Source organism: Falco peregrinus, chromosome 4 (assembly GCF_023634155.1).
Source record: "Falco peregrinus isolate bFalPer1 chromosome 4, bFalPer1.pri, whole genome shotgun sequence".
Classification (NCBI taxonomy): Eukaryota; Metazoa; Chordata; class Aves; order Falconiformes; family Falconidae; genus Falco; species Falco peregrinus.
Genome location: NC_073724.1, coordinates 7,040,063 through 7,067,976, shown reverse-complemented (window position 1 = coordinate 7,067,976; position 27,914 = coordinate 7,040,063). Strand labels below are relative to the sequence as shown.

Sequence of the window (27,914 nt, the reverse complement as noted above, 5' to 3'; positions counted from 1 at the left end):
CCCCCCTTTCCAGCTGTTATATTGACTTTACTGCGTTATGGTTTATCAAGCTCAACAAATCTGCAGATGGCAATAGATTAAGTAAAAAGGGTTGGGTGTGAGCTACAACATGAATTTATAAGGTATTGAGATTCTTCTGGCTCCTAACTCAGGCACTCGAAGACAGGAAATAAGTAAGCACCTAAGGGCACCTGACACTGTTGCAGTAAACCATGAATGAAAAATTTTCTGTAATAAATTTAAGAAATATCCTCAGTTTAAGACAATGAAAATAAAATATCAAATCATACAGTTTTAAAAAAACAAACAGAACAAATCAACCCAAAAACAAAACCATGTGTATCTTCAGAAGCTTTGCAGGAGCCAGACTGGTACCCAGTGTATAAGAAAAGGCACAAACATGTAATTTTGAAGAAATATAAAAGCCATAAAATCTAAGTGTTGAGAAAAAGGCAAAGTGAAATACAACAAAGTCAGATCACCTCATACTGGTCCAGCTCACTAAAAATTCATCTCTAATAGTAAATAATATCACATTAATTTCACTTGGTCCACCATACAATTTTCCTCCTACTTCAGCTAGGTAACAATGTTATTTTTAATTCACACTAAATGCAAGCCTTTCAGGACAAAAGAGCTCTCTACATGCAAGTGGAAAGTGGGCAGTGAAAATGAAAGAAAGACACAACACAAAATAGCTTGGCACATGACCTGGCGTTTAGTAATTAAAACTACTATGTATGAACGTAAAAGTGCTACCAGAAGCATCTGCAACGTCCACCTACAACAGTCATTTAAATTTTAATCTACTGTAAATATACACTCTAATGTATACAGTTCTTGAGTTCATATCAAGTCTTATTTTTTGCAGCATGCTAACAGTTATATGTGGTTAAGTATATTTAAAAAATTTGAACAAGTCATTATCAATTGCTTTTCTATACCGTTACCTACGGATCTGCTATTATCTGGGATTCCTATTTTTTTCATGTATTATCTTGGATTGTACTAAAAACATTTATTTAGTGGTTCAAGCTAAAAACTGAATTTGGAAATGTCAAACCACAATGCTGTTTTATCCATGTTCAGAATTCAAGTTAAAATAAGTGGTAAGTGCTCACAGATGTTGTGCAGCCTTACATAGGCTAGAAAGCAGGTTTTTTAGTGGAAAATACACATCACTGATAGTCACAAAAGGTCTAAGTACTACCATTGAAAACTGTGAAGTCTAAAGCTCTTCAGACTCACATAAATTATATAAAATAATAATAATAAAATAATAAACCATCATTTAAGCACAGGAAAATAGCATCAACTCCTTCCACAGGACTTGCATATTCAGGAATTTGCTACAAATTCCAATAAATGATACGGCTGTTTACTTTAAAGAAATAATGCAACTACTTAATAATTTTTTGAGTTGGATAATAAGTTAAAAATACTATTTCAGAAACAACAAAACCATTTACATTAACTCCATAAGAGATCAGTGCAGAAAAGATTGTGATAGACAACTGTACTCTCTGACACCCAAGAAAGGGGAAGAATTCAGTGAGTTGTGTAGCCTTTCCATCCTCCCTGCTCTCGGGAACGTTGTCAAGGGATGCCTGCTAAGCACAACACGCCGTGTAGTGGTGCAGAGGGAACAAAGGATAGCGAAGAATAACCTTGGAATTGATACTGATGGGTCTATGGTCATACGTAACCACTCCTCCTAACCTTCTTCACGCCACCTCTGGTGCTACCTCTACGCATGCTCCCACCTACCTCCCCTCCTGCTCCTTCACAAATCGGCACTGGCTTCCTGGCACAACATTGCATGTGCACGCTGCAATGACGAGCTTTGAGGTGGGCTCACTGTGAGGTTGCACTTAAAAAGAAGGAAATTGAAAACAAGAGGAGGAAATTGAAAGGCTTTGGTTTCAGGGGGAAATGAGGCTTCAATTAGGGTGTTGGTTTTTTTCCTTTAAACTGGTAAGTTTGCATTATCATTCTTCTTACTTGTCTGCCCTATATTTTGAAAGGAAAAAGGAACTTACTGATGTTCCACCCACAAGAAAAATCACTTGTGGTGGTCAAGGAGACAGATCGTACCAACTCAGGCAACCACAGAGCTGCAGAAGTCCCAGGACCTTCTGCACCTGTCCCATCACGCAACAAAGAAAGCACCGTCAGTGGAGCTTCTCAGTCCTCCACTCATTCAGCACCTCTGACAAATTTCCTGCTGCTGGCTATCCAAAAGAGTGGGCACGGAATTGTACCCTTTCTTGTAGGGATCTGCTCCAGCACAAGAGAACTGTTCCAGCTCTGCTGCAGGAGGGACTCTGTGGTGGAAAGATTTTCTCTTAAACAGATAATTTGCAGTCTTTGAAATTTAAATTTAATCTTATTTTGTCCCTTTTTGGTAGTCCAAACCTTCTTACACTTTTCATTTACAGATCTTCCTTCAGTGCCTACGGACTGGCAAAACAAAACAAAACAAACACCAAACAAAAAACCAAAAACAAACCATGAGTAAATCAGTACCTCGGAGAAAAACCCAAAAGAAGTGTACACAAAATTTATCCCTGTAACTATTAGAAAGCTTGCTGTTCCAATGCATGGGGTGGTGGTTAAATTTTTTTTTCCTTTTTCTGCTTTCATGACAGCAGACAGGTAACTAAAGCATGAATATAATACTAACTTCTTGGTTTCCCAGCAAAAATGACATGCTATAGGTACATATATGAGGACGAGGTTAGTTCATATTTGCAAAATGAAAACATCTGCCAGTTGACTCAGATGAAATGGCTGAAGATAAGATTGCCAAGGTAAAAATCTTAACACAAACACATTACCACAAATTTGAGTAATGAATAACAGAAAGAAGGGTTTGTTCAATTAAACATATGCTCGGTGCATTCAGACATTGGTATCCCTTGGAAGTGTCCTTCAGCCAACTCAAGATCAAAGAATTTGAAATTTACATTCCTACTTCTTACTTGTTTGTATTTGTTTTATTAAAAATAAACAGGTGAATGTCAATGCCTGTTGGTTTACATTTTAAAAACTTCTTCAACCCTTTGGGGGGTGGGTTCCTGAGAATATTCCTCAAGAGCAATCATCTTGTTACAGTTAAAATACACTTCTGCATTATGTTCGGTTAAAACTAAAATAAATCCTGAAATGATTATAAATTAGTATTTGCTATACATAGTTGAATTTTTCTCTGCAATTAATTGCTAACCTTGAGTAATTCTCAAAATTTTTGGTAAATCATTAAAGAGCTAGACTTCAGTAAACAGTCATCCAAGTTTTATTATATCATACCTAACAAGAACTGAACTTTTGTACTTAAGTTTTTATAGTGTTTCTTGTTATGATTGTTTCTTTCTGTGAAAAAATAATAATAAAAAAATCACTTAAAAGCCTCACATGGTCTGTATATGTTACACATTTTTTAAATTTAGCACAACTCTTGTCTTGAACTGACATTCAGAGAAGATATGACATTGCACTTGCTACTTTTAACTGATGTTCAGTAGAACCCTGTGCAGCATCTCCTCCTTCTATGTTGTAATTTGTGAATGGGGCTGGTATAAATGATTCAGCAAACCAAGTACTTCATATTAAAGCCATTTATGATTAGCATTGCCACGTTATTGGTACCAATTGGTTTACTAATACCTAAAGAAACAAAAGAATATGTGAACGCTGCTGCTATTTCAGGACATTGAGGGAAAAAAATAATCTTGAACGTAGATTCAAATCACAGAGCAACAGTCTATTTACACAATCAATTCAGAGAAGATGCTATATTTAAGATTATGCCATTAAAAAAAAAAAAGCACCACACAAATAACTCTGAACCTCTTGCAATCAATGTTACTTTTCCCCTCTGACTTCAGAAAAGGAAGACAGTCCTGAAATGAATGAAAAATTCTCTATCAATGTGCCTCTGAACAGTTCTAGATGCATTGGGGTATACGTTTAATAAGTATGGATATTTTAATCTGGTTATGAATTATTCTCAGACACTTTCATTCTGAAATGATGCTTTTAAAAGCACCTACAATGGATACAGAATACTGATAGACTGACAGACAGAGATAGATGTGCATAAAACCGTTATATATTGAATTAACTGAAGCATTGCCAGTTAGGTTATTTTCAACTGCCAAAATTTACTTTACTTGCCTCCCTATGATTTTAACAGCAGTCGTAAAACTGATCAAAGAATTTTTTTATTCCAATTCTTGCTGCTTTGTGAAACTAGGAGCAATGACAACAACAGAGTATCATTCCTTATGCCATTTAGTGCTTCCTGAAGTAGAGAGTGTGTATCTCTACAGATATCAAAATAGAAATTTATTTTTTACATTCTGTGACAGATAAGACATGTTTTCCATGAAGAGCTTATTATTCCCCACTGAGCCGTGTGCCAGTGTGTAATTTAAAGTTTGACACCATTTGAAAGTAGGAAAAATACACTGAAGTATTAGCAAATATTGCCCACCACCTAATCACTTACCAGAGCAGATTTCAAAATACAAAATTTTGAAAGTTATTTTCATGCAGAATAAATTTATCAGTTTTGAATATGTTACAAAATATGTCTACAAGCAGCACTGACAGAATGGCATCACATACTTCCAAGACACATATTTCTAATTCCAGCAGCGGAATGGGAGGGACAAGACACCTTTGGGTAGGGATTTGGGGGAGGGATCTAGAAAACACGAAGATCATATAAATATATCTCACGTCTTCTTAATAGACCAAGGTGTAGCGGCTTCTCTTCTCCTCCTGCCTACCCCCTCCCCACTACTGCCAGCAAGATCAAAGCAAACTTCCTTTTCTGATTACAACGCATAACGTGCTTTTAATACTTCACATTAGCCAAGGTTGCTGTGCAGCTTCCCTAACACCAAAAAACCTGAGGAGCTCTTGAGCAAAATACTCAGGCAATAGCAGTGTCACTTGAGTAATTTATGGATACGGACTCTTTCTCCTTATTGCTACAAAACAGATGTAAAACCAAAGTAGCCTGGTATCTTGGTGACTACTGAGGCTTTCTTTACAATTATTACTGCAGAAAGAGTACCTTATTCTCAAGTCATTTAAACAATGTAAAGTAGAACACGCAAAGTACATATATCCTTTAGTAACTCTTTCTGAAGCCATCAAAACAACTAAGAAACTGTGCAGTACGAAAAGATGCATGCCTTTCAAGATTAAGTAAGAGTCGCCTATCCAGCAGTCCTGGCAGGTGGAAAATAAAGTCTAAACATACACACTCTCTCCATGGATAGTAGTCTCAAACTGAATCCACAAAAGCGCAGAGTCCTGGGCTTTACTCAAGTATACCACAGCATTTACAAAGTTTTAGCAACATATTAATGTTCTGAACAGCACAAAAGTTAAAGTAATCTGAATTTTATCATTTGTACATGAAATCCAGTTCTCACAAAGACACAAATGCAACCACGCTTTAAAGAGTGGCAGCGAGAGCATTAAGGAACACTTGCATTGCACAGAAGACACGGCTTTTGCTCCTGCAGGTGTTCACTGTCCTTCCTATGAAAGTGAGAGGTTGATAAGGGAAGAAAATAAATTTCCCTTTGTAGTCACCTCCAAGTTGAAACCTTGATTTGAAATATCCTTAATTCGCTGTCATAGTGACAAGGTACTGTTATATTGTTCTATAGATACCAGCACAAAGTGCAGTTTCAGCAAGATTCTTGAAACTACCAAGCGCAGCTATCCTCAGAGAGACAGTTCTTTAGATACAAGAAGGTGGCAAACAACATTCAGCAACTAACTGATGTACTGACACCTACTTCACAATCTGTATTTGTACATTAGTCTTAGTGAAAAAACAATACTAGAGATACAGCATTACTTATATTATTGTAATTAAACCATTTTGATCACTTCAGATTTTAATCTTTTGCATTAACTCTGAATAGGGCCTCAAGAGTCTCTAATTGAACTTGATACCTACTGATTTTCTACTACATTAATATGCATGTTATTCATGGTGGCATTTAACCCCCTTTGGTTTTTTTACAGAAGCATGGATAATGACATTATCTCTTAAGGTGAAACCAACCCCTCTGTCTTTATGTGCTTACAGGAATGGTCTGAGTATGAGTTAATTGACCATGAGCCAGCAGTGTGCCCAGGTGGCCCAGAAGGCCAACAGCATCCTGGCTTGGATCAGAGGTTGTATGGCCAGCAGGACCAGGCAGGGATCACCCCCCTGTACTGGTGAGGCCGCACCTCAGACATGTTCAGCTCTGGACCCTCCCTACAAGACAGACATGGAGGTGCTGGAACGTGTCCAGAGATGGGCAACGGAGCTGGGGAAGGGTCTGGAGAGCCAGCCTGAAGGGGGGTGGCTGAGGGAGCTGGGGGTGTTCAGCCTGGAGAGGAGGAGGCTCAGGGGGAGACCTCATGGCTCCCTGCAACTGCCTGACAGGAAGGAGGTGGTAGGCGGGGGTGTGTGTGTGCGCGCGCGTCGGTCTCTTCTCCCAGGTAACAGGACAAGAGGAAACGGCCTCAAGTTGCACCACGGGAGGTTTAGGTTAGCTATTAGGAAAAATGTCTTCACCAAAAGGATTGTCAAGCACTGGAAGAGGTTCCCCAGGGAGGTGGTTGAGTCACCATCCCTGGAGGTATTTAAAAGACCTGTAGGGGTGGCACTTGGGGACATGGTTTAGTGGTGGACATGGCAGTGTTAGGTTTACAGTCAGACTCAATCTTAAAGGTCTTTTCCAACCTGAATGATTTTATGATTCTATGACTAGATTCCTTCTTAGGCATATGGAGGGGGAAAAAGTTATTTTTTTTAAGTCACTGCTCATCTCACCCTGTGCTAGATACCTCAAATGTGTTAGAGGAATCCTGCTCCAAAGCCTGTACTTATCTCCAGGTACCTAGATAATACATATATTATCTGTACCTACAGAAGGAGTCAGGGTAACTAGCTTGTCCACACACATGCACATTGTGGGCATAGAATATCATGACTTTTTTGTTTAAAATTTAAAAAAAAAATAATAAGTCAAACAATATTTTCTTACCATGGCAGGAACCATCAACTTCTTCATATCCTACACTGCAGATGCATCGTCCTAGAGGCACAAGCCAATCCCCATCTGCTCCACAATACAATTTTGGAGTGTCACGCTCCTCAGCACTCTTCACACAGGAGCCTCGTACTTCCACCAAAGAGGAAGAATCAACCCTTGGAATAGTATCAGGAAACATAGCCAAATTACGGACTGTGAAAGGGCACTTCTTGTAATAAACACGGACTGACACCAAAGCAATGCATGCTCCAATGTCCTGAAAAGCGAGATAGAATCCTTTCTTGTTTATTGGCCCAACCTCACGAACTTCCGTGTTGAGTTTAAGAATGCGGTCACCCAAGTCCATCTGGGTAAAGCTCTCATCAGCTGCAATAGTATCAATTTTAGTGTACTGGTTTGGCTTGAATTTTACTCCATGGGACTCATCCGACTCCATGTAGTAGAGATTGAAAGTTTCCTTGCAGGTCCCCAGTACCCATGGAATACTGTTGCAGTCCCTCAGGGTAAACTTCATTTCCACATAAATTTTCTGTGCAGCATCACGGGAGATCCAGTTTGTTTGAAGCCAGTTGTTTTGGTTTGGTTCCATCACGTTACACACCTGATAAGTATGAATGGGACGATTGTGTTCATCCATTTCAGTTATGGCATCCCACTGAAAAGAAAATAAAATTGTTTGAAAACTAAGAAAAATATGTATTATGCATATCCATATACAACACTGAGCCCATCTATACAGACACACCCCCCATGTATGTGCACCTATGGATTCACTAAGGATAATTAAAGTTTAATGGAAAGACAGCAACTACAGAATGGTACAAATATTATTTCAGAAACTCTCTGATAAATTTCTATTAACAAAAACGTTTAAATGTACCTCAGAGAAGAGGGAAGTACTGGCCATATTTACATTAGGAAATTTAATTAGTCTGAGAAAATGCCTGGCCATGTCATTCAGTCATCTATGGTGCAAAAAATTCGCTAGAACAGTGCTGTTTGGTATGTTGGTGGGCTGGTGCTCTGGCAGTTCTCTAAGCAATGTCCACAGCTCAGGCACACAGTACTGGTGCACCTGCAGCAGTTGGCAGCTGGGAAGCAGTCATTCTGGGCTGGTGGGTCTGGGCTGTTTGGTGTAGGTTGCCCTGGTTTACACAATTGCCCTTAGAAACATTTAGCTGTATATACAGACATTACATTCCTGGCTCCATAGGGTCTGTATTACACTTATTTCTGCTTTAAAAAAAAAAAAAAATCTGTCACAGATGTCATGCCATTATTGTTGCCTTTATAAATTCTCATTTGTACAGTTCAAAGGTGAAGAAGGAATTTTTTTCCTCTTGCCTTCACACCCCTGAGGTTTTACATTACATCAAATTAGCTAAAAACTTCTCAAATACTGGTGGAAATTCCTGCATAGAGGCTCTCAAAAAAGATGAATCTTTGAAAAAGTATCTATGTGTTACATATAAAAGGTTTATCACATGCCTAACTTGTTATCTGCTACTCTAAAGGATTATCAACATCCCCAAAATAGCTTCAATATATTTGAGACAACTTTCCACTAAACACTCCTAATACCAATACAGCATTAGAGAGAGATGTTGTCTTACCAAAACACAGAACTAGTGATATGTCTGTATCCAAAAATATCATATCCCACCAGAAGTTTTAGCATGGTTTTTAGATGCACTGTTGTCTTATGGCACTGACATACAGAAAAAAACAAAAACCTGTTCATAAATATCACTCAAAATGACAGACTACATTGTGTTAATGCTATGATACATCAAAATATACATTATTCATGTTCATGGTTTAGCATACATGGAATAGATTTATTATGAAGCCATGTTTAGTTAAATTATTTGCCTGCAAAAAAGATTCATAAGCTTAAAACTAAGAAAGCAGAAGTTAAAAAGTTTACAGAGTATTTTCACTCTTACCAACTTCCTCAAATTTTGAAGTTACTTTGGTTAAATTCACTATGTAGCATGTTAAAGTTAAGTATTACTTACATACAGTACACACATAACACGCCAAAGCATATGTTCAAATTATGCGCAATATACAATTCTGACTACAAAACCAAGATATGAACCTTACACATTATTGGTAAAATATAAATTCCAATCTGTTACCCCCGTGGTATACCAATCCCACACATTCTTCTACTCTAATACACAGAGTATCAGTATTTTTAGAATTAAATTTACACTCTTAAAAATGCATTTTGACTACTTCAGCAGCTTAATATTTACAGTGCGTATGTACTTCAGTATTACAAAGAAGGTATAGTTGTCCCATGGCCTAGTGGATCGAGAAAGTGTAGGAAGTACAGTCCAGTTTACTGTTTTAAAGCAATAATATATCTATCTATCTATATCTATATCTATCAATCACCCTTTAGAAACACTGCGGAAAGAAAGACTATCTGTTCATCTTTTCTTGTGAAAAAGAAAGATATTGCTTAAGAGTTAGGCCCTAATTTCAGAAAAATTACCAGACACCAGATGACTCTCTTAAGGCCCATGTGAACATGTAGAAAACTAACTGGCTTTACTTTGAGTTTTAAGAACAAATAATGTCACAATATGGAAGTGGGGCAACACACATCCAAGACTTTTCACGTAATCTTTATCTAAAAACAACACAAGACAAAAGAACACAACAGCAACAACATGGGAAGGGGAAGGGAAAAATAAGTGCACCTTCTTTAGGAGTGAACTGATCCAACAACCTGTGGCTCCATTAGCCTGAAAACTTTGATTTTAAACAGTAGCTGGCATTCATGTAGAAAAAGGAATTCTAAGTGCTGCCAGATACAATCAGAGGATTTAGATTCCGGGTCACTGCAGTGTACACCTGGAAGCCATGCCAAAAGTCAGGGTAAGCGAAGGCCTTTACAGGCCATCGCTTTTGGGGATTGTCCCTATCATGACAAGAATGATAACCTCATCTGAAGGTCCTGTCCTAAGGATCACAAAACATACTTCTTATACAATAGCCAGACAATGGCAAATAACTGACAAACAACGTGCTGACTCAAGAGATTCTTCCACAGCCAAGGGCTTTTGGCCTTTATGACTTGCATGCATTCAGAAAGGGCAAAGTTGCTACTTCAGTATTCACAGCAAGACCAGAAGTTCAGATTTGGTCAAAACCACGTGATGAAGGACTAGTTAGCACAGGGCTTCTTGTGTCATTTTCCCCAGATTGGTTTGAACTATGGTTAAAGTCTACCCTATAGCTAGCAATATAATACCCCGAGTAGATCTTGGCTTTGGGAAAGGAAAAGGGGACTCTGATGCTCTGGTGGGCCAGGCCTTTTCCCTTTTGCCAAGCATGAGCCCATACAGCTTAAACAGAGTCAAAATTCCACAGCCATGACGAATTAAAGAAGAGAATTAGGATTAGGTTTTAAATTTTAAATAAAATTGATTAAAATCCACAACTCCAAGCCTTAAAACCTCACTAGAAGAGGTCTTTTAACAACAAAGCAGATAAGTCTCCCAGCTGCTGATCCCCGTTTTGCCTACCATATCTGTTATGTGGTATGGACATATCACCTTTTCTTCACATGTAAAACATGTACTACAAATTTAAGCATTATTACACAAATTTCTGCTATACATAAATATAACCACAATGTAGATTTAGAAAAAAAACCCCAAAGGTTTTCTGCATTTATTTCTGTATCAAGCCCCATTAAAAGGAATATGTGCTAAATGTTCCAGAGAAGACTCAAAAAACACCCAAACCAAAAAAACCCGCACAAATAATAATAAAAAAACCCACCCCCCACCACACCAAACCCAGACTTAAATTGTATGTGGGATGAAAATGTAGTTGTTAAAATAGAGAGCAGTCTTCAGAACGGAGTAAATTAACTTAAAGCAAAAAAGCCTCGACATACTACTGCCTCTTAAAAACATTAAGAAAAAAAAAATCCAACATAACCTCCCCCACCCTTACTGCGGGATTTTCTTCAGAAATATTTACATATTCACTTTGAATCAGTATCTCAATTCGAACTTAGAAATTAAAGCCCTGACATTAGCTGCTAACCATGTAGTTAATAAAGGCTCAGCACTTCAGTAATTAGCTTAAAAGAATAAAACAAGATGGACCGATCACACACGGACGGTGCTTTAGTTCATTCAAGCAGTCCTTGCATGCTGCATGCCTGTGTCTTTCTATTGTGCTCCCAGATAGTCTGCCATAAACTCCCAGTTTATAAGAATTCATGCAATGGGCAAGAAAATATTTTAAAGCTATTTGCAAAAATGTTCAACAGAAGTAGTAGTCTAACCATCATACATATAAAATACTTTCAAAAGAAGTTAACATCTAACCATCATTTTGAGGTAACAAATCTAGCGATCGCACTGAGACATACTGTGTAAGGTATGCTTATAAGTACAGCTGTGTGCTGGAATGTGCTCTTAATTACTAGTCCCAGATATTAAATGCAAATGAGGTGAATTCCAAAATGTCAAAATAACTTACAGAAAATTCTGGCAGAACTCAATCTGTGACAGTCTCAGACAAGGACATGTTTTTCCTGGGTGAAATACAATCTGCTTTTCATTTTACACTAAGCCTTGCATATTTTTTTTCAGTGCAGACAAGAAAAAGCCAAGTAATTTATCAAATACACACTCTTTTGGGTGTATTTCATATTATAGCACTTAATTAATTGAACTAAAAGTATTTATAAACATTCTAGTCATGCAAAACTATTCTTTGCCTAAACCTTAAAAGCAAAGGTTCAGAGGCATCTCATTGGTGATGTCTGCACAAGAATGTGGTAGCTCCCCACAAAATACCTAACCTGACATGCACAAAAGCTGGCAGAAGCTGTCTAGTTTAGACAAACTGACAGTTCAGACTTCCTTCAACGAGAGCTTCTTGGCATCCCAATGCACTGCATTACTTCCAAAATTTTTTTATTGTGTTCCTTTCAAATGAGGAAAGCCTCTGACATTGTTGATGGAAGTAGCAGCGGTGTAAAGCTAATTCTTACAAACTGAGTTCCTGGGCTTAGGCAGAAGAAATGTCAAAAACAGGGTTTGGAAGAAAGACTTCCAAATTCTATTTCAACATTGTAACCTCTTATCCATGTTGCTGTTGATTACATTTTACCATTTTGCTTTCACATCTGGCATAAAGGAGGAGTAAATGTCACTAAAATAGAAGAAAATGGAATGTGAAGATTGGTAGAGAGAAGATTTTAAGATTACTTCCCACATTCAAGCACAAAATACAAGATTAGGCTACAGACCACACTGAGATTTTAGTTAGATTAAAACTTAGCTGCTTTCATATCTCTACAAGCTACTTTACAACCTTTCTGTTTCATTTTAGAACTTCACTAATATCACAGAGGACACTATAAAGAGCAAATTACCTAATTTAAAATTGCACTAGCTATACACAATACTGAAATCTGTAATCTGTTTTCAGTGTTCCCCACTTTTTGTTATTCTCATTTTAAGCCAAACACTACAGACCAACAAAATCAGCAAGAGCCATTTATTATAATTCAGTAGGTTGTATCACCAAAGGCTGCATGAACAATACAAAAAGAGAGATTGCATTTCACGTATTTTATCTTATTTTTAAACATGTTACCGTCTGATAAGAAAGTGTCTTAGTGATGCCGTGCTACAAAAAAGTAAACCCAGCGGAGCAGTTCCAGCCTGATGGGAGCAGTCATAACTTCCTTGAAGACAAATTCTGAATCTTGACCTATCTTTAAGCCATGGTCAGCCTCTGAAGCAAACCTTTGTTGGGTCATATTGGCTGCTTAAAGAAAAGATGTTAAAGTGACGATTGGCATGATTTGACCAGTATTAGCGGTACACAAGGTCGGATTCAGAGCAGGAATGCAGAACAGAAAGGACTGAGAGGATATAAGCTCACCCTGTTGTCACCTCCCAGCCCTCCACAGCAGCGCCGTAAAGTTGCATGTTCCCATGTGAACCCTACAGTTCCTCTGACTTCCAGTCCCAGGTGCTGCCTATGGGAGCAGCGGTCACGGCACTGCCCCACAGCCAGGAACACTGCATCTTTTCCCACGTGAAGGGAACAGTGCATCTTTTCCCCACTGTAGGCTCTCCTCCACCATGTCCCTTAGCTTTTTTCCCATGCTGGCAATCTCCATCATGCCATTTGTGTAGAAAGCCAAGCAGATTCCCACTGTTTATCAGCAACCCTGTTTGTGGTTGAAGAATTCATCACGGTATTTTATTTGTATGTCAAACTTTACTGTAAGAAGCTTTTCCAATTAATAGGAGTAGTTATATCAAGCATTTGTATTTCATAATGTGTTGGTATCTAGATAACTTCACATGTAGTGAAAGACACTTTCCCCCACAAGTTGTCATGCTGATTGATGATTTAATAGTGGGTTGTTAACCTCAGATAACAGTCATTCAGGCACTGATCCCAGCAGCGTTTTCTAGGATGGCAGTTTTAGCATATTGCACAGTCCAAGATTCTTTTTATTGACATTTTACTTCATTTAAAGGAAAGGGTAGGGACACTAGTGTAAGAGTCGGTCTAAAGAGAACAATATTGTCTCAACATTGCCAACAGAGACCTGGAGATGGAATGTGGTCCTCGTGGACACCAAGACACAAAGACCCCGGGAAGGAGAACTGCATGGTATGAGGAGTACTATGCCTTTCCTTGCCACCTGGGATTGAAAGGAACAACTACAATAAGGCCACATAACAACTGTCCAGAAGATGGATCACAATTGTGGTCATAACAACGAACCAGAAAAACTTCAGGTGAACTTTCTTCATTATAATATCATTATAATACAAAAGCACACCTCCTAGTCTGAAGCTGCCCGCCTCTGAGGCAAACCATGCCTTGGGCACTCTTTGGACACACATGATAACCTGGCTTGAGAAGGCGGAGACTGGCAACAACCCATGGACCAGAGGAGGAGCAAGGTGTGTTGCTTGGCATAAGAAGATGCCTTCTTAGCAAATGAACTTTGGAGATCTTCCCCACCAAGGATCACGACGATCGGAAGGACCGGCGGGACCCTGCCTGGACCTGGGACCATAGGGAAGCCTTGGACCCATGGTGGTAGCTATAATCCTCTTTCCTTTTCTTTCTACTTTACCTTTTATTCACTTTCTGTCATTCTACCTATCGCACGCTGCTTTACGGGCAAACAATAGAATTGTGCTGTTTAATTGAAGCATAACCCCTTGGTGTGGTCGCCTTGATTTTTGCGCTTTGAGATCATAGTAAACGAACAGTTTCGAGTCCACTGAGTGGACCGTGACAACTAGTTACTTCAGTGTATGCCCCTAATCAGTGGCTTTAGGAATGGAAGAAACCATCTGCCCTTAAAAATTTTGCCGCATTTGTATCCTAAGCTAGAAAGTTCCCTCCCCTTCCTCTTTATCCTTTTACTCAAAGGACAACTCTCTAAAAATGAAGAGTTCTTCACTTACATATACCTAAACAGAGTATCTTTGCTCACTCCTGAGTAAGGAAAGGTTGTGGCAGATTTAGCATGCAACACATGTGGATATTAAGTACAGAACCGGATCCCTGGGTAAAATATTTACACAAATGTTTTGTTGTTGAGCAAAACACATAGGGGTAAGTACTGGCCTTCCATGCAGAGAACTGAAAAAGTTGTGCCTGAAATTAACATGGGATAGGAGACTGGGAAACAAAGTGTGTTGACTTCAGCTATTCTGCATTTGACTACCTCCAAAGAAAACACATCTGTCAAGGCAACTTCTCAACAGTAACAATGGCAACAGAAGATTTCCCTTCTAAACCAAGGAACAAAATATGTAAGGTTCACACTAGATCTTGTTTATCCTATTGGTTGCAGAGAACTAGGTACTTTTGGAAATGTAGATGTCAACTACTTCTTACACAAAGACGTAGGCTGACATTTGAAAATTGAGTGAACCTGAACTTAGTGATTCAGTTTTCTGCCATATATCCCTCATTGCCCACAGATGTCCGTTTGGAACAGGTCAGGTCCCTAATAGTAGAAGGGATGGACTAGGTTTGTTACATAGAACTGCCACCACCCTAGAAAGCAGTCTGGAGAAAGTTACAAGTGTGTCCATGCAATTCATTTACCCAAGAACAGTTACGTGTTTATGACATCTAGTGAGGCTAAAGGAAAGCGGACAGTATTTTTTTCCAATATTTTAATTGGTTCTTCTTATTTTTTTATAATTTTTATAAATGGTTTATTACTCACTTTGGCCATCAGTATTTTCAGTTCTCAGCTAGGATTCATCTAATGAAACCTACAACTGAATTCTCACTTTCAACTGTTCGCTACTGACAATCTTTTGGATCCCATTTCCATGGAAACAAGCTGAATGGTAAAAATAAAGAGTTTTAAAAGTTTTTTTTAATTCCTTTATACTATCTCCAGTGAGATGATCTCCATAGAAATGAGATCAGAAAGGTCTGAGCTAAGAAACAATAGAGAAGGACCTGCACTTGGCAAGCACAGCTGCTGCCTGCCATCTGCAGATGCAGCTTTAAACACCTAGCTGCTGTGGTGACATTCAAGCAAAACCAGCTATACTACGTAACAGAATTGCCAAAACAAAAACTTCTTTCAAATTGATGTGCTTATAAAAAGATCATTTCAAAACACAGTTAGCATTTAAAAAACCACACTGAAAACAGCAAGATTAAAAAATATTAAGAACTACAATTACTGTAAATTAAAGGAATTGAGTCAATCTATTTTCCCATTCCCTCCAACTCATTTTTCTTTACCTCCATCTTTTTCTTCTTCCAAGATATACAAGTCTATTTGTGAAAATAGATGTTCAGACCTCTGAAGCCCAGTAAGACAAACGATAATACAGAAATTATGAAATGTGCCTGCCTAAAAGAAGAAGAAAAAAAAAAGGCAGACAAAACTCCACAGTTGTTCATGTATTTCCTACCAAGTACACGTTGGCATAGTTGGCAAAATAAAACAGCAATTAAACTACTTATGGTCTTACATTTAAATCAAGCTGATTTAAAGTTGCTTAGGGAATGCATATAAATGTATCACGTATTAGATTAGCTCTGCAGAAGTATAACTAGAATTGCAACACAGGTTTAGAGGAAGAAGTGACATCTGTTTTCTACATAGGCGGCAGCAGCAGCATATAGACACAAACTATGACAGTCGATGGCAAATCCCTCATAAAATCCATAGAATTAAATGTAATTAAAGAACATAATCAGAATTTTAAAAAATAATAAAGAACGAACTACTAGGGAAATATAAACAAGAAAATATAGGAAAGAAAGTGGCAGATTGTTCTGTATTCTCCAAATGCAAGTGTTAGTGGGTCTTGGGCTGTGAACAGCTGCTCTATGACTGAAGTGGCCAGGATGATTCAGAAAGCTGTTAATGCACTCAAAATTGAAAATCCAAACCAGCAAGTTGCTTTTCTTTTATTTACATGAAGCACTGAATACTGAACAACCATGAGGATAAGCTACTTCAGATGGTCCAGCTTTACTTAGCTCTGAAAACTGGAAACTGTTGTGGTTCCTATGAATGTTTTCTTCGTAGGAGCAAGACTAGGATATGGTGAGATTCAGGGGATGAGCTCTGGAATCCAAGTGAGACCAACTTCAGATTTAGGAAACAGTTGACTCTCACACTTGGGGATTAGCCAGAGCAGGACTTTGGGATCAGAAAGCAAAACAGGACAGCCCTGCTCTAGCTTTGAAGAGAGCATTGCAGCTGTTCCGGAAGAAAAGGGAGTCACAGGTCCTGAACATGGACCTTTATGCATATACTAAAAAACCATAAATCTGATGTAGAGCTCAAACTACAGAGGCAGTCAATCCATTTGACTGACCAGAATCTAGACAACAATATCATAATGCACCAATAAAAGAGTTACTCGTGGATCAATGTTTCTGCTGTCTGGATATGGCAGAGAAAGCATAAAACAAGCAGCAGAAATACTAATACACATTTTCCTCCATTTCAGATCGCGAGAGGGCAAAGCACATTCAGAAAAGGGACACACAGAAAAATGGAAAGAAAAATGAAAAAAAGAACTCACACATATATGCATACACATGAAAGTTGTTTAGAACAGACTGATAAATAATTGAAGCCAACCACTGACATATAAAGAGTCATGTTTTCCTCAGTACCCTGGAACAAGACCGTTGTTTCCCTGAATGCGTTATGGACTGTGAAAGAGTCAATGACTTGCATCAGGGATCTGCAAGGATAGCGCACCAGACTGTAATTTTCTTTTTAAATGAGACACACTAGTAAAACCTCAGCAGGTGGTGAGATGCCACAATCACACGGTGAAAAGTGCTGCTGATCACCTTTCCAGGGCACCTCATCCCTATGTAACACAACACTTCCAACATACTCAGAACTGAAAGGAAAGTGAGAGCAGAAAGTCTACACCTTTCCAAGACACAATAGCTCTTAGCCCTCAACCCTGCTGCATGCCCTTCAAAATCTGTCTGCGCTCCATAGCTTGCTGACCTCTGCTTTACAGGGGAAATACGAATAATAAATCTATAAAACAGTGGTTTAGAGATACCTGCTACTAGAACAGAGTTGGATCTAGCTAATCATAAAAGTTGTGTGCTACAATTAGCAGAGAAGCTGCCAGCAGCTGCAGAGTCCCTCTGCTGAGACAAAAAATGCTGATGCTGGCAGGGTAATGAGAACAAGGGGCTAGCAGTCCTCACTTGGCTGAACGAGACTTACAGGAGTAACTAAGAATTCATGCAGAATGTGATAGCTCTAAACAGCAATACCGACGTCATGAAATGCATGGGCCTGATGTGGAATAACTGATGTGTGTATGTAAGAGACAAGTTTTGTCACCCATTGGGAAATAAGAGATATGATGACTTAAAATACATATGTGTAGATGCTTATATTTCCTTATAATTAGAATAAGGCAAACAAGGATTAAGAAAAAAAAAGTTGCAACTACACAGAAATCAGACTGTAGCTATAGAGTTCAGTCAGGCTCCAATAGCTGTAAATAGCTGTTTAGTAGCGGAAGACTTATTTGCTGCTGTATTGCTTTATTTCCTGAATACGTGGAGCTGGAGCAATCCTGACTCTGCCCTTCACACTATGATCAGAGTAACTGGAGCAGGAACATTGTAATACTACTCAGTGAAGCCACTGCACTGGGTACACTGGTAATGCTGCACAATAGCTGGCTGCATCAGCTGTGTGGCCTGGGGGAACTCGCTGAATCTCCAAAATAGCAGAGATAATGTTACAGTAAATGTTTGTGTGTCCCGAGGTACTTAGAAACAAAACAAAACATGGACTGGAGAGACTTTTACAGGAAAAAAAAAACAAAACAACAACCCAAAACCATGAACAAACTCTACATTTCTAGTTCAGAAATTTCTACAAATTCAGAGGTCACCTATTAATCTTACTCAGCTGTTTGTGACCATCTCCATGCACCATGTCAGTACTGCACTGACTCTGACCCAACAAGCCTCATGGTACCAGAGCTGGCCCACAGGCTGCCCTCCTGCCATACCCCACGTCCCACACACCTCTGCCCTGCACATGCCTCCTGAGAAGCCAGAACAACATGAGAGCAGGGAACCACGCTTGGTAGGAGATACTCTCAGCCCTCAGTTTGAAAGCTGACCTTATCTGCTTTACAATTTAATGCACACAGTACTAGGAGCCAAACGACGGGCTGCTTCTACCAGTTAACCCCTTCCAAAATTCTGTATTGCTTCAAGTCATAAATCTGACCTTAATGCATGAAGTTCCAAATATTGTTTCCCTTTCACTTGCTTTCCAGGCTTTGAATCTTCTATTTTAACACTGGAAATTCCCCTTCAGCAGCCCGAAGGTCCTTTCGCCTCTACCACTCCAAGAAGTGGAGGTTTAAGCAAACCCCACAGCGATGCAGCAGCCCTGGCTACGCGCACGCAGGGAGCGGGCTGTGACTCAGAGCTGCCCATCTGCATTGCTTGACTAAGTGCTCGGAGAAAAACATTGCAGTACCAGTGACAGCAGCGACCGTACAAACACCTCTCCGTACTCCACGTTTTCCCCCTGAAGAGCAGTGGATGTCAGAGTCTATTTTTACGTGGGCATCGGCATATTTAAGTTACTGCAATTAGCAAGCAGTCAATGAGGTTAATACGGATGAAGTAAAACCCAGAAGAATATCTATCCATTCCTTCTTCCCATCTCTCCCCTATTATTTCCTAAAGTCTCTGGTGTTTAAAAAGAAGGGGGGGAAGAGATCCTGCCATTTCTAGTTCTTATTGAATTCGTACCAGTCAATTAGTGTTTTTAATTGAAACTATACCAAATGGAAACGATTAAAAATAATAATTATACAAAGCAGCTACATAAGGCTTTTCATCTTTGGAGTGCTTTACAAACACTAACACGTTAATTCAAACAAAGACATAAAACTAAAGAAGCAAAACTAAAGATAATGAGAGGAAGGTTAATTGAGAGATCACTGATTTTTATGAGCATGCGCTGCAAGTTATGGTAATGAGGAGCTTGCTGTATCAGTGACAATGCCTTTACCTGACACTGCACATACCCACATGAACTGAACCGATGCCACTTCAGAATTTTACTGCAGCACAATATTCCTTTAAGTATGTTGCTAATGGGCTCCTTCAAACCTGCCCTTCATCCCTCTCCAGCTATTGTGCTACCAGGCAAAATGGAGCCTGCTCTTGCAGCAACACACCTGGCTGAAATACCTGCTACTAAACTGCTGACAAGCAATTAAGAATTGCACCTTTCAGTGATCACCGCATGCCTTTCACCATCACCCTAACAATTGTCATCGCTATGTATCAATAACATGATTCACAACTTCATTTCCAAGTTTACTTACCCCTTTTGAGCAGTATCAAAAGGAGGAAAGCAAGATTAGAGCTATGGAAATTATTAAAGGTAAAAATTTGCATTTATTGGCTTGCAAGGGATCATGTTGATATACCCAAGTGAAAGCCAAAAGCAATGGCATCACAACCTGCCACCCCAAAAGTGGTGGAAATTAAATCAGAGGTGAAGAGAAGGACCAATTGTTAGAAGTGGAGCAAGCTGAACACTCTAAGTAGCAGCTCAGTTTATTTGCAGATATGCTCCTAAATTTATTTGTATATTCTAGCAACATGCATTACAGCTTTACTTGTTTTCTCGGCTGAATTAGAGCAGCACATAAAAATTCTGCAGAATAACTTCCATTAGAGGTTGGAAACAGCTTTATCAAAGCATCCAAAATATGTAGATAAATAAATACCTTTTTAAAAAAACCAGAAGTCTGCAGTATTTTTAAAAGAAAAAAAACCCAAACATTAAATGCCATACACATCAGCCTTATGCATATAGCCTGCAAACTGCAAAGCAGGAACAGAGGAAAACAAAAGGGGAAGAGAAAAGAAAAGAAAACAGTCACCAGTGTTTTCCAGCAAATCAGTTAGTTCATGCTTCCAATGTAATTGCTTATTTACTGAGAGCTTGTAAAGTAGTATTGTCTCCTGGGGGAGCCCAGGCTCAATCATACTCGTTAAAATGTACTGGAAGAAAACAACCTGATACCCTTCCCTGGTGCTCCTTCTTTTCATCCCATTTCTGAGCGTACAAATGGAGGAAGCATCAAGCTCTTAATTATCCTATAAGCATATATACACTGGTATTGAAAACACTCCATTCACTAGAGTTGAGTACAGTATCATCAGAGCAAACTCAGACATCTCCTCTTTTCTACATTGTGCTGCCTTCGTCAGATATATCTAAATAAGAAGAGATGAACTACGATAATGAATAATTCACATGCTCTTTCAGCCTCCCCCCCTCCCATTACCCATATTTTCAATTAAATAAAAAACAAAGATACTTTCTAAATCAATACCTGGCAAAGCTAGTGAGAGTAAAGGAGAAAACTTCATTTTACTATATTTTGGTAGACAGAATAATGTTTCATACAGCTTTATTCATAAACTCTTTAAAGTGGATCCTCTCTATTTTTTGGGACAATTTTGAATCACACTGGTACATAATGAGCACTGGTTTGTTCATGTCTACCTATTTGGCAGAGTAGACCAAGCTATCTTCTTATGTAGGCTTGCAAACTCCTTAGGTCCACCCAAATTAGAAATCAGCTAGAAAATATTACTTTAATGAATAACTCCATGTGATGAGACATATGCAGAATTCAGTAAGTATATTTTTCCATACGTCTTTCGAGGATTCTGAAGGAAAAAAACCACAAAACCTACAGAGTAAGCTGTGGAGAAATGTATCTATTTACTTGTTCCACTTTTAGTTCACCGTTTCCTGAAAGAATACATAATTCCCCATAAGACACATAGAACAAACTTTGGCTGTCCCAAAGGATCTTGTTTATCACTCGAGGCATCACTCACCGTGTGGACACTCTGCCTTAGGAGCGTGTCCTGATCAAGGCAGTTGCAGTTTCCAGGAAACCGTTTCTCAGGGATGGATCAAGGATGCTTATATCTCCATCTTTTATGCCTTTGAAGGGATGGGTTGAACATAGAACTAAAAAGTAGAAACGTCCCACCGTATCAGATTATTTACCTCCACTGAATGTGACACCTAATGAAGGTATCTTCACCGTACTCTTAACCTTTTGTGGCAGACATTGTGAAGCTTCTTCAGAGACTTATGGTCCGGTGGAAATTATCCCTTTCTAGCCAAAATAACATTGAATATCCCAATCTTCACCTAGTTGGTATCTTTTTTTCAGTTTTGTTCTATGTCAAAGTACAACAAGAACCGGAGTTTAAATATTTCTAGATGTCCAGTGTTAGTGTTGACAGCTCAAGTCAGCAACACATGACCACCTCACAACCTATCCCACCAGGTGTTTCAAGACCTTTTTGTCAGCACAGAACACATGGCTCTTGCCACGTGTCTCTGGCATAAAATTCACAAAGGAATTTATAAGACTGAAAATTGCAAGTCAGAGAGAAGATAGCAAGCAAAGACACGTAGCAATAGCAAAATTAAAAACCTCCTGCAAACTACTGTAATACTTAAGCAATTCAATGAAATTCTGAGCGCTTGAGTTCAAGAGCAAATCCATATTTAACATAGGAAAACAAGCTTGAGCCATAGTTTTCATTTTAAAAGCACATAATTTAAGGAAAAGATATTTAAACTTGACATTTGCATTTGCTTTTAACACTAGGAAATACTTAAACATATGTTGACCACTCTTAGCTTAATTTCTGTATTCTACTTTTTGGAGTTTATAATAATTATCCTTATATTTTCTTGATTCTGCAGTTGCAAGGGTAGCAACTGACTTCATTGTCTTAAATACAACGAGATTTTTCATCTCGCTGAAACCCAGAGCTGTATTTGGAGCCCACCGTAGGCAACTAGGTTTGCAGACATATTGAACAGCCACAAGCTAATGAAAAAATCACTGCAGCTACGGGTGGCCGTGGAATGTCAGCTACAGGTCAAATGAGACAGCAGGTTCTTTTAGCAATTAATGGGGAAAAAAAAAAATAAAAATCACACTTGGCACGTTTTTCTTCAAGAACTTTCACTTTTAGTTGTCACAACCAACATCTCTCAAGAGAATGATACTTTATGTTATAGTTGACCACAATTTATTGAGATGTTAGCCCAATGTCCCTACTTAATTTATCGCCTGCCAGCAGAATGTCCTTTTAACATGAATGTAAAACCCGTTCATGTATATAATTTCTGAGCACCAAAAAGGAGGAACAGATTTTTTTTGGCATATGTCTTCACAGGGCTGTTTTTTTGGTTTGGTTTGTTGTTTTTTTGTTTTTTTTTTTTTTAAATTTTGGTGTTTGCTTTGTCGGGTTTTTTTTTTTTTTTTTTTAAATGAAGGGCACTAGGAAGATCTAGATTTTTATTTAAAAACTTCCACACCAGTGAAGGTCTTCACATATCATTTATTTACAATAGTTCCATGACTACCTGGTCTAACTAAGAAATATTGAATAAAGCTTCCATAAAAGTTAGATTAATACCAATGAAAGAATGCACACCAAAAGCAGACAATCTTTATAGAATATTACTAAAAATCTTTAACTTCATTTCTATAAACTGAGCTAAATTTTCACTATGAAACACAACTATTTTGTGTGTGTGTGGGGGGGGTTGTTATTTAGGCTATGCTTTTAACAGACCTTCCAGTTTGCTAGAACATAAATGTTGGAGTATTCACATGGCCGAGGGAAGAGAGCAGTACAATTCAGCTTTGAGAGTTATCAAAAGAAATTCCATCCTACAGAATTAAGAGGCTACACAAGAACTGAAAGTCCAGGGAAAGGGAGAAAAAGACAGCTTCACGTCCAGTTTTTATCTTCTTAGTCCTCTCATACTCCAGGAACTGTCCTACAGACCACAGCAGTGACTTTATCTGCACTGTGGTATATGATGTGACTATTCTACTAGCATAGTATTTAGCCAAAGAGAGGGTCTTCCGGAAGCTTCCAAAAGTCTGGTTCTCGATAGTCTATTTAAATACAGGATTTCAGAATGTAAACTTGTCTCATTATTAATCAAAATCATTTGACCATCTAAACTGTACGACTATGTACCATTTTTGTAGAGGAAAAGTATCTATCACGCTGTTGAGCATATAAACTATTGTCATCAAATGATCGAACAAATGATAATTGTTTAGTAGTTTTTTTTAATATTCATACCTTAATTTTAATTATTGCAGAATAACAACTGTGGAGAAACACACTTCCAGTTCCCTAAAAACGTACTTACTAGCTGTCCTGGTTTCAGCTGGGATAGAGTTAATATTCATCTTGGTAGCTGATGCAGTCCTGTGACTATGATCAAATTGGAAAGCTGAATTCTGCCATTCCCTCACCGCAACAGAATGGAAAAGAAAACACAAGCAGCATTTCTCCCCTTTTATAGACTTGACCTTGCAATCTAAGATGTATGCCATACCATGGGGCATCATGCTTGGTATGTAAACTTGGCAGGTTGGCTGGGGGATTGTTGCTCGGGGACTGGCTGGGTATCGGTCAGTGGATGGTGAGCAGTTGTACTGGGCATCATTTGTTTTCCTTTATCCCTTTCCCTTTGGATTTCATCCTTTCCCCCACCTTTCCAATATAACTACTATTATTATTATTCTTCCATTTAAATTCTTAAATTGTTCTTATCTCAACCCACGAGTTTTACATTCCTTTCTGATTCTCCTCCCCATCCCTCCGGGTGGGGGGCAGTGGGTGGGCAGCTGCGTGGGACTGCGTTGCTGGTCGGGGTGAAACCATGACAGCCCTTTTTGGCACCCAGCATGGGGCGTGAAGGGTTGAGATAACGACAGGTCTAATCAGACTGTGTTAGATTAAATTGTTTTCAGTATCCACTGTACTGGATTAATAATCATTGGCAACAATGCTGGTTTCTCTGCTTTTGAAGTTGCAGGGGCTAGACCATCCAAGAATGGAGACATAACCCAGAGGAGGTTATGTATGTAACTGCATACATATGTTATGAACTATGTAACTGCAGGCACCAGAGATCAGTCTGTCATTCCTTCATCATATTTTTCTTTTCTTCATCAATCACAAACCATGTAGATAGAAGTAGACAATGATCATATATGATTAATTGAAATAGACTGTTTCTATTAGCTTTGCACAAAAAGTTATTTTTCCTGCATTGTATTTGTATATTATTTTTATTGCAGCCACCCAGTTGCACATTTTTCCTTCCATACCCCATTTTTAATACAAAGCTCTTTTGATTCCATGAGGACACCCATCTCAAGATTTCTGCCCTTATTTATCAGATTTAAGAAGTGTATTTGCATTTGAAGTGTAGCTACAAAAAACAACACTGAGGTATATCATCTGCTAACCATAGTCTCATAAGCACTTTGGTTGAAATTACATGCCTATGAAAATAAGTCCGTCCTCAGAGCCAAGTGCTGAATCCAAGTCCCTTCCTACCCCCCGCTGCCTCCACAAAACACCGTACACATCTTCCCTAATTCTTCCTATTCTGCTCTTCTGCTGAAACACGAGATGGAGGATTGTCAAAAGGAAAACTGTTTTTGTAAATTGATTTATGTAGAATATTCACCTGCAATCCCTTCTCAAATCTGCAGAGTCCTCTCTCAAAGCAGGTATGTTGAAATAAATAAGCATGTTCTTGTGTGCGCATCTGTTTTCTAATGAGATTTGACACAATAATTAGCGTGCAGCAAGCTGGGGTAGTTTAATACACTTCCCTCCTCGTTTCTATCCAACTTTATAAAAGTTTCATTAATCTTTGCCACCAACAACAGGAAAGCAATAAAACGTGTATAACAAAGTAAATAACAGTACTTAATAACAATCTACACTTTCACTTCAGTTCCAACATTAAATATTGGTTTCTGAAAATAAACAGGCTACTCTGCAGAAAGGCTAATTAGCTCGTTAGTCAGACAGTTCAGGTAAGCTAGGTACTCTAAGGTTCACCTTTTATATTTGCTGCAGAGGAGAAGTATCAGATAAAGTTTTGGGGACAACATGTGATTTTGATGCTAGAGGAAAGAGTAACACAGTTGTCAGTATTCACTTTTTTAATGCTCTGAGCTGCTGCTTTATTGCTCATTATTCTCGACACAGCTCGAAAACTCCATCTTAGTATTGTAAATTAAAAACCAATAGATGATTAACCAAAACAAAAGAAAGGCACAGAATGAACTGGAAGGTTGGATGTAACACGTGCGGTACAGAAATAGAAAAGAGAAAAATTATGCTAAAGCCTCAAGCTGGCAAAACCACAATAAATACATACAAATGAATTAAAAACTCCTCAAGAGCAGGGTCTAATACTTTTGTTCTCTTCGTAAAGAAAGTTAATGTTTTTTCCTATGAATCAGGATTTCTGTATCAAACTTCATATAGAAGACATTTATTCAAAATTTGACACTAATACCCACTATAACTTCACAGATTTCTTAATTCCTTACCCTGCATGTGTATTCCTACATAGATTTTGTACATGCAAAACAGGCACTTGGACCCAGGATTAAAAGGAAAAGAAAAAAAAAATACTAAAACGTTTCAGCAAGTTACTTTAAGCAGCTTCTATCTGATAGGGAAAAATTATTTACTATAAAGACTTGATTAAAACTCTTGTCCAAACATTTTTCCACCAAGGAAAAAAGCAGTACTACCCTAGAGAAAGTTCGCCTTGCGTCTAGGAAGTGCTGTAAGATTTCTATACCGGTTCAGAGCTCCCCAGTCAGCAGGTCCTCTCCATATCCCAATTCCTTCATGTAGCGTGTCAATAACACTGACTCTGACACTGGATAGCGATCCCTCTTCTGACTCCGCTGTCCCCAGATACATTGCAGATTACTTGTCCACACAGCTCTATTATATTTGCCAGCCCTAGAGAGACAGAGGACCCTAAATGTACATGTCTTGGCTTCCACTTGCTTCTTGGTTTCTACACAGTCATACACACATCCCAAAAAGTTTTATTCAGACTTACAGCCAGGCTTTTTGTTTCAAGCTAAAAAAGCAAGTAACGAGTAGAAGGTACAAAACACTCCTACAGTAAGACGCCTGTTATCTTGTTAAGAGATCACAAGGCTGCTCAGAAGCATTACGGCCAGGGACTCAGGGTTTGTAGCTACTCCATACTTCCCAAGCATCACCTCTTATTCAAAGCGACAACCATCTCCACCTCCCACTACTTAGATTCTGCAGAGTTCAGGTTTGAAGCTGTCTCCAAGGACAGCCTTTAAAGTACTATTTAATGATATATAGCGCAGTGGAGCTGCTTGTGCCCAACATTTTCAAATGCTTTGTGCACCCCTGCCGCACACCCAAGCTGTGTGTAACGAACGCCGCCTGCTCCTCCAGCGGCTCCATCCTGGGCTGAAACCATTGCCGGGGCAGGGAGCATGCTGCAAGCCAAACGACTTTTAAAACACTGCCACTCCTTTTTGATTGCATTCCTGTTGCAGAAAAGTTACAATTCACTGTAAATTGAATGAAACGTAGCAGCATGATTGAGAGAAAGGAGAGAATGGAGAGCGGTGTAGCAGCAGCAGCTTGGGGCATAAACTTCACACACTAGCTTTGCTGCCAAGGTATCAAGAAAACCCAGAGTGATAGTACAAATATATATATATGGTATAAATCTTATGATTGTGGACAAATCATAATCAAACTGATATAGGTCTCTGATAAATCTGACAGCAGGACTTGGCAACTTTTCTGCCCAGCATTCTAGCTCCCTGTTCCTACTGGAAAATTGACTTAGTTGCCTGCCAGTTTTCTACAGACACTTCCCCAGTTCCATCGATAACGCGTACAGCGTGCCCAGTAACAAGCTGCTTTGCCTGGTGCCGCATCTGCGAGCAAATCCCCTGCCCCATCCGTGGGTGTTGAGGTTGTTGAGCACCACTAACACCTCCCACGATGGCTCTGCGTGCAGGTGCAAATACCATCAACACCCTAAGCTGCCTCTTGACCACAACCTGCAGATCTGAAAGAAATCCAACCCCTTAGGGCATGATTTCCCACCTCTCCTGCTGCTTCCCAGCCACGGTCAGCCTCTGCCCTGAGTATCCCAGTGACGACCCACTGGTCTAGTGCCCCTCGCCTGCATGCTTTCTTACAACTGCTACTACTGAGCACATTGGTAGGGAGTGCTCATCACTAAACAGTTATCCTTTTCGTGGGATTTTGGCAGGTGGGAGAATGACAGGCAGGATGCCAGTCAACATAGAGAACATAAGAATAAAATAAACAGTAGTCTCTTGTACATAAAACAACTGCTCAAGTTAGCTCAGATGATTCAGA

At 39.0% G+C, this 27,914-nt stretch overlaps 1 protein-coding gene across 2 annotated transcripts in view; it reads right to left on the bottom strand.

The window, feature by feature from the left end:
- EPHA6 (EPH receptor A6) overlaps positions 1–27,914 on the bottom strand; it is a 513,074-nt gene that overhangs the window by 377,428 nt on the left and 107,732 nt on the right. For both annotated transcript variants that reach the window (XM_055803065.1, XM_055803066.1), the window contains exon 3: positions 7,065–7,728. In XM_055803065.1, coding sequence (XP_055659040.1) covers positions 7,065–7,728 — 664 coding nt within the window. The remainder of the gene's footprint in view (positions 1–7,064; positions 7,729–27,914) is intronic.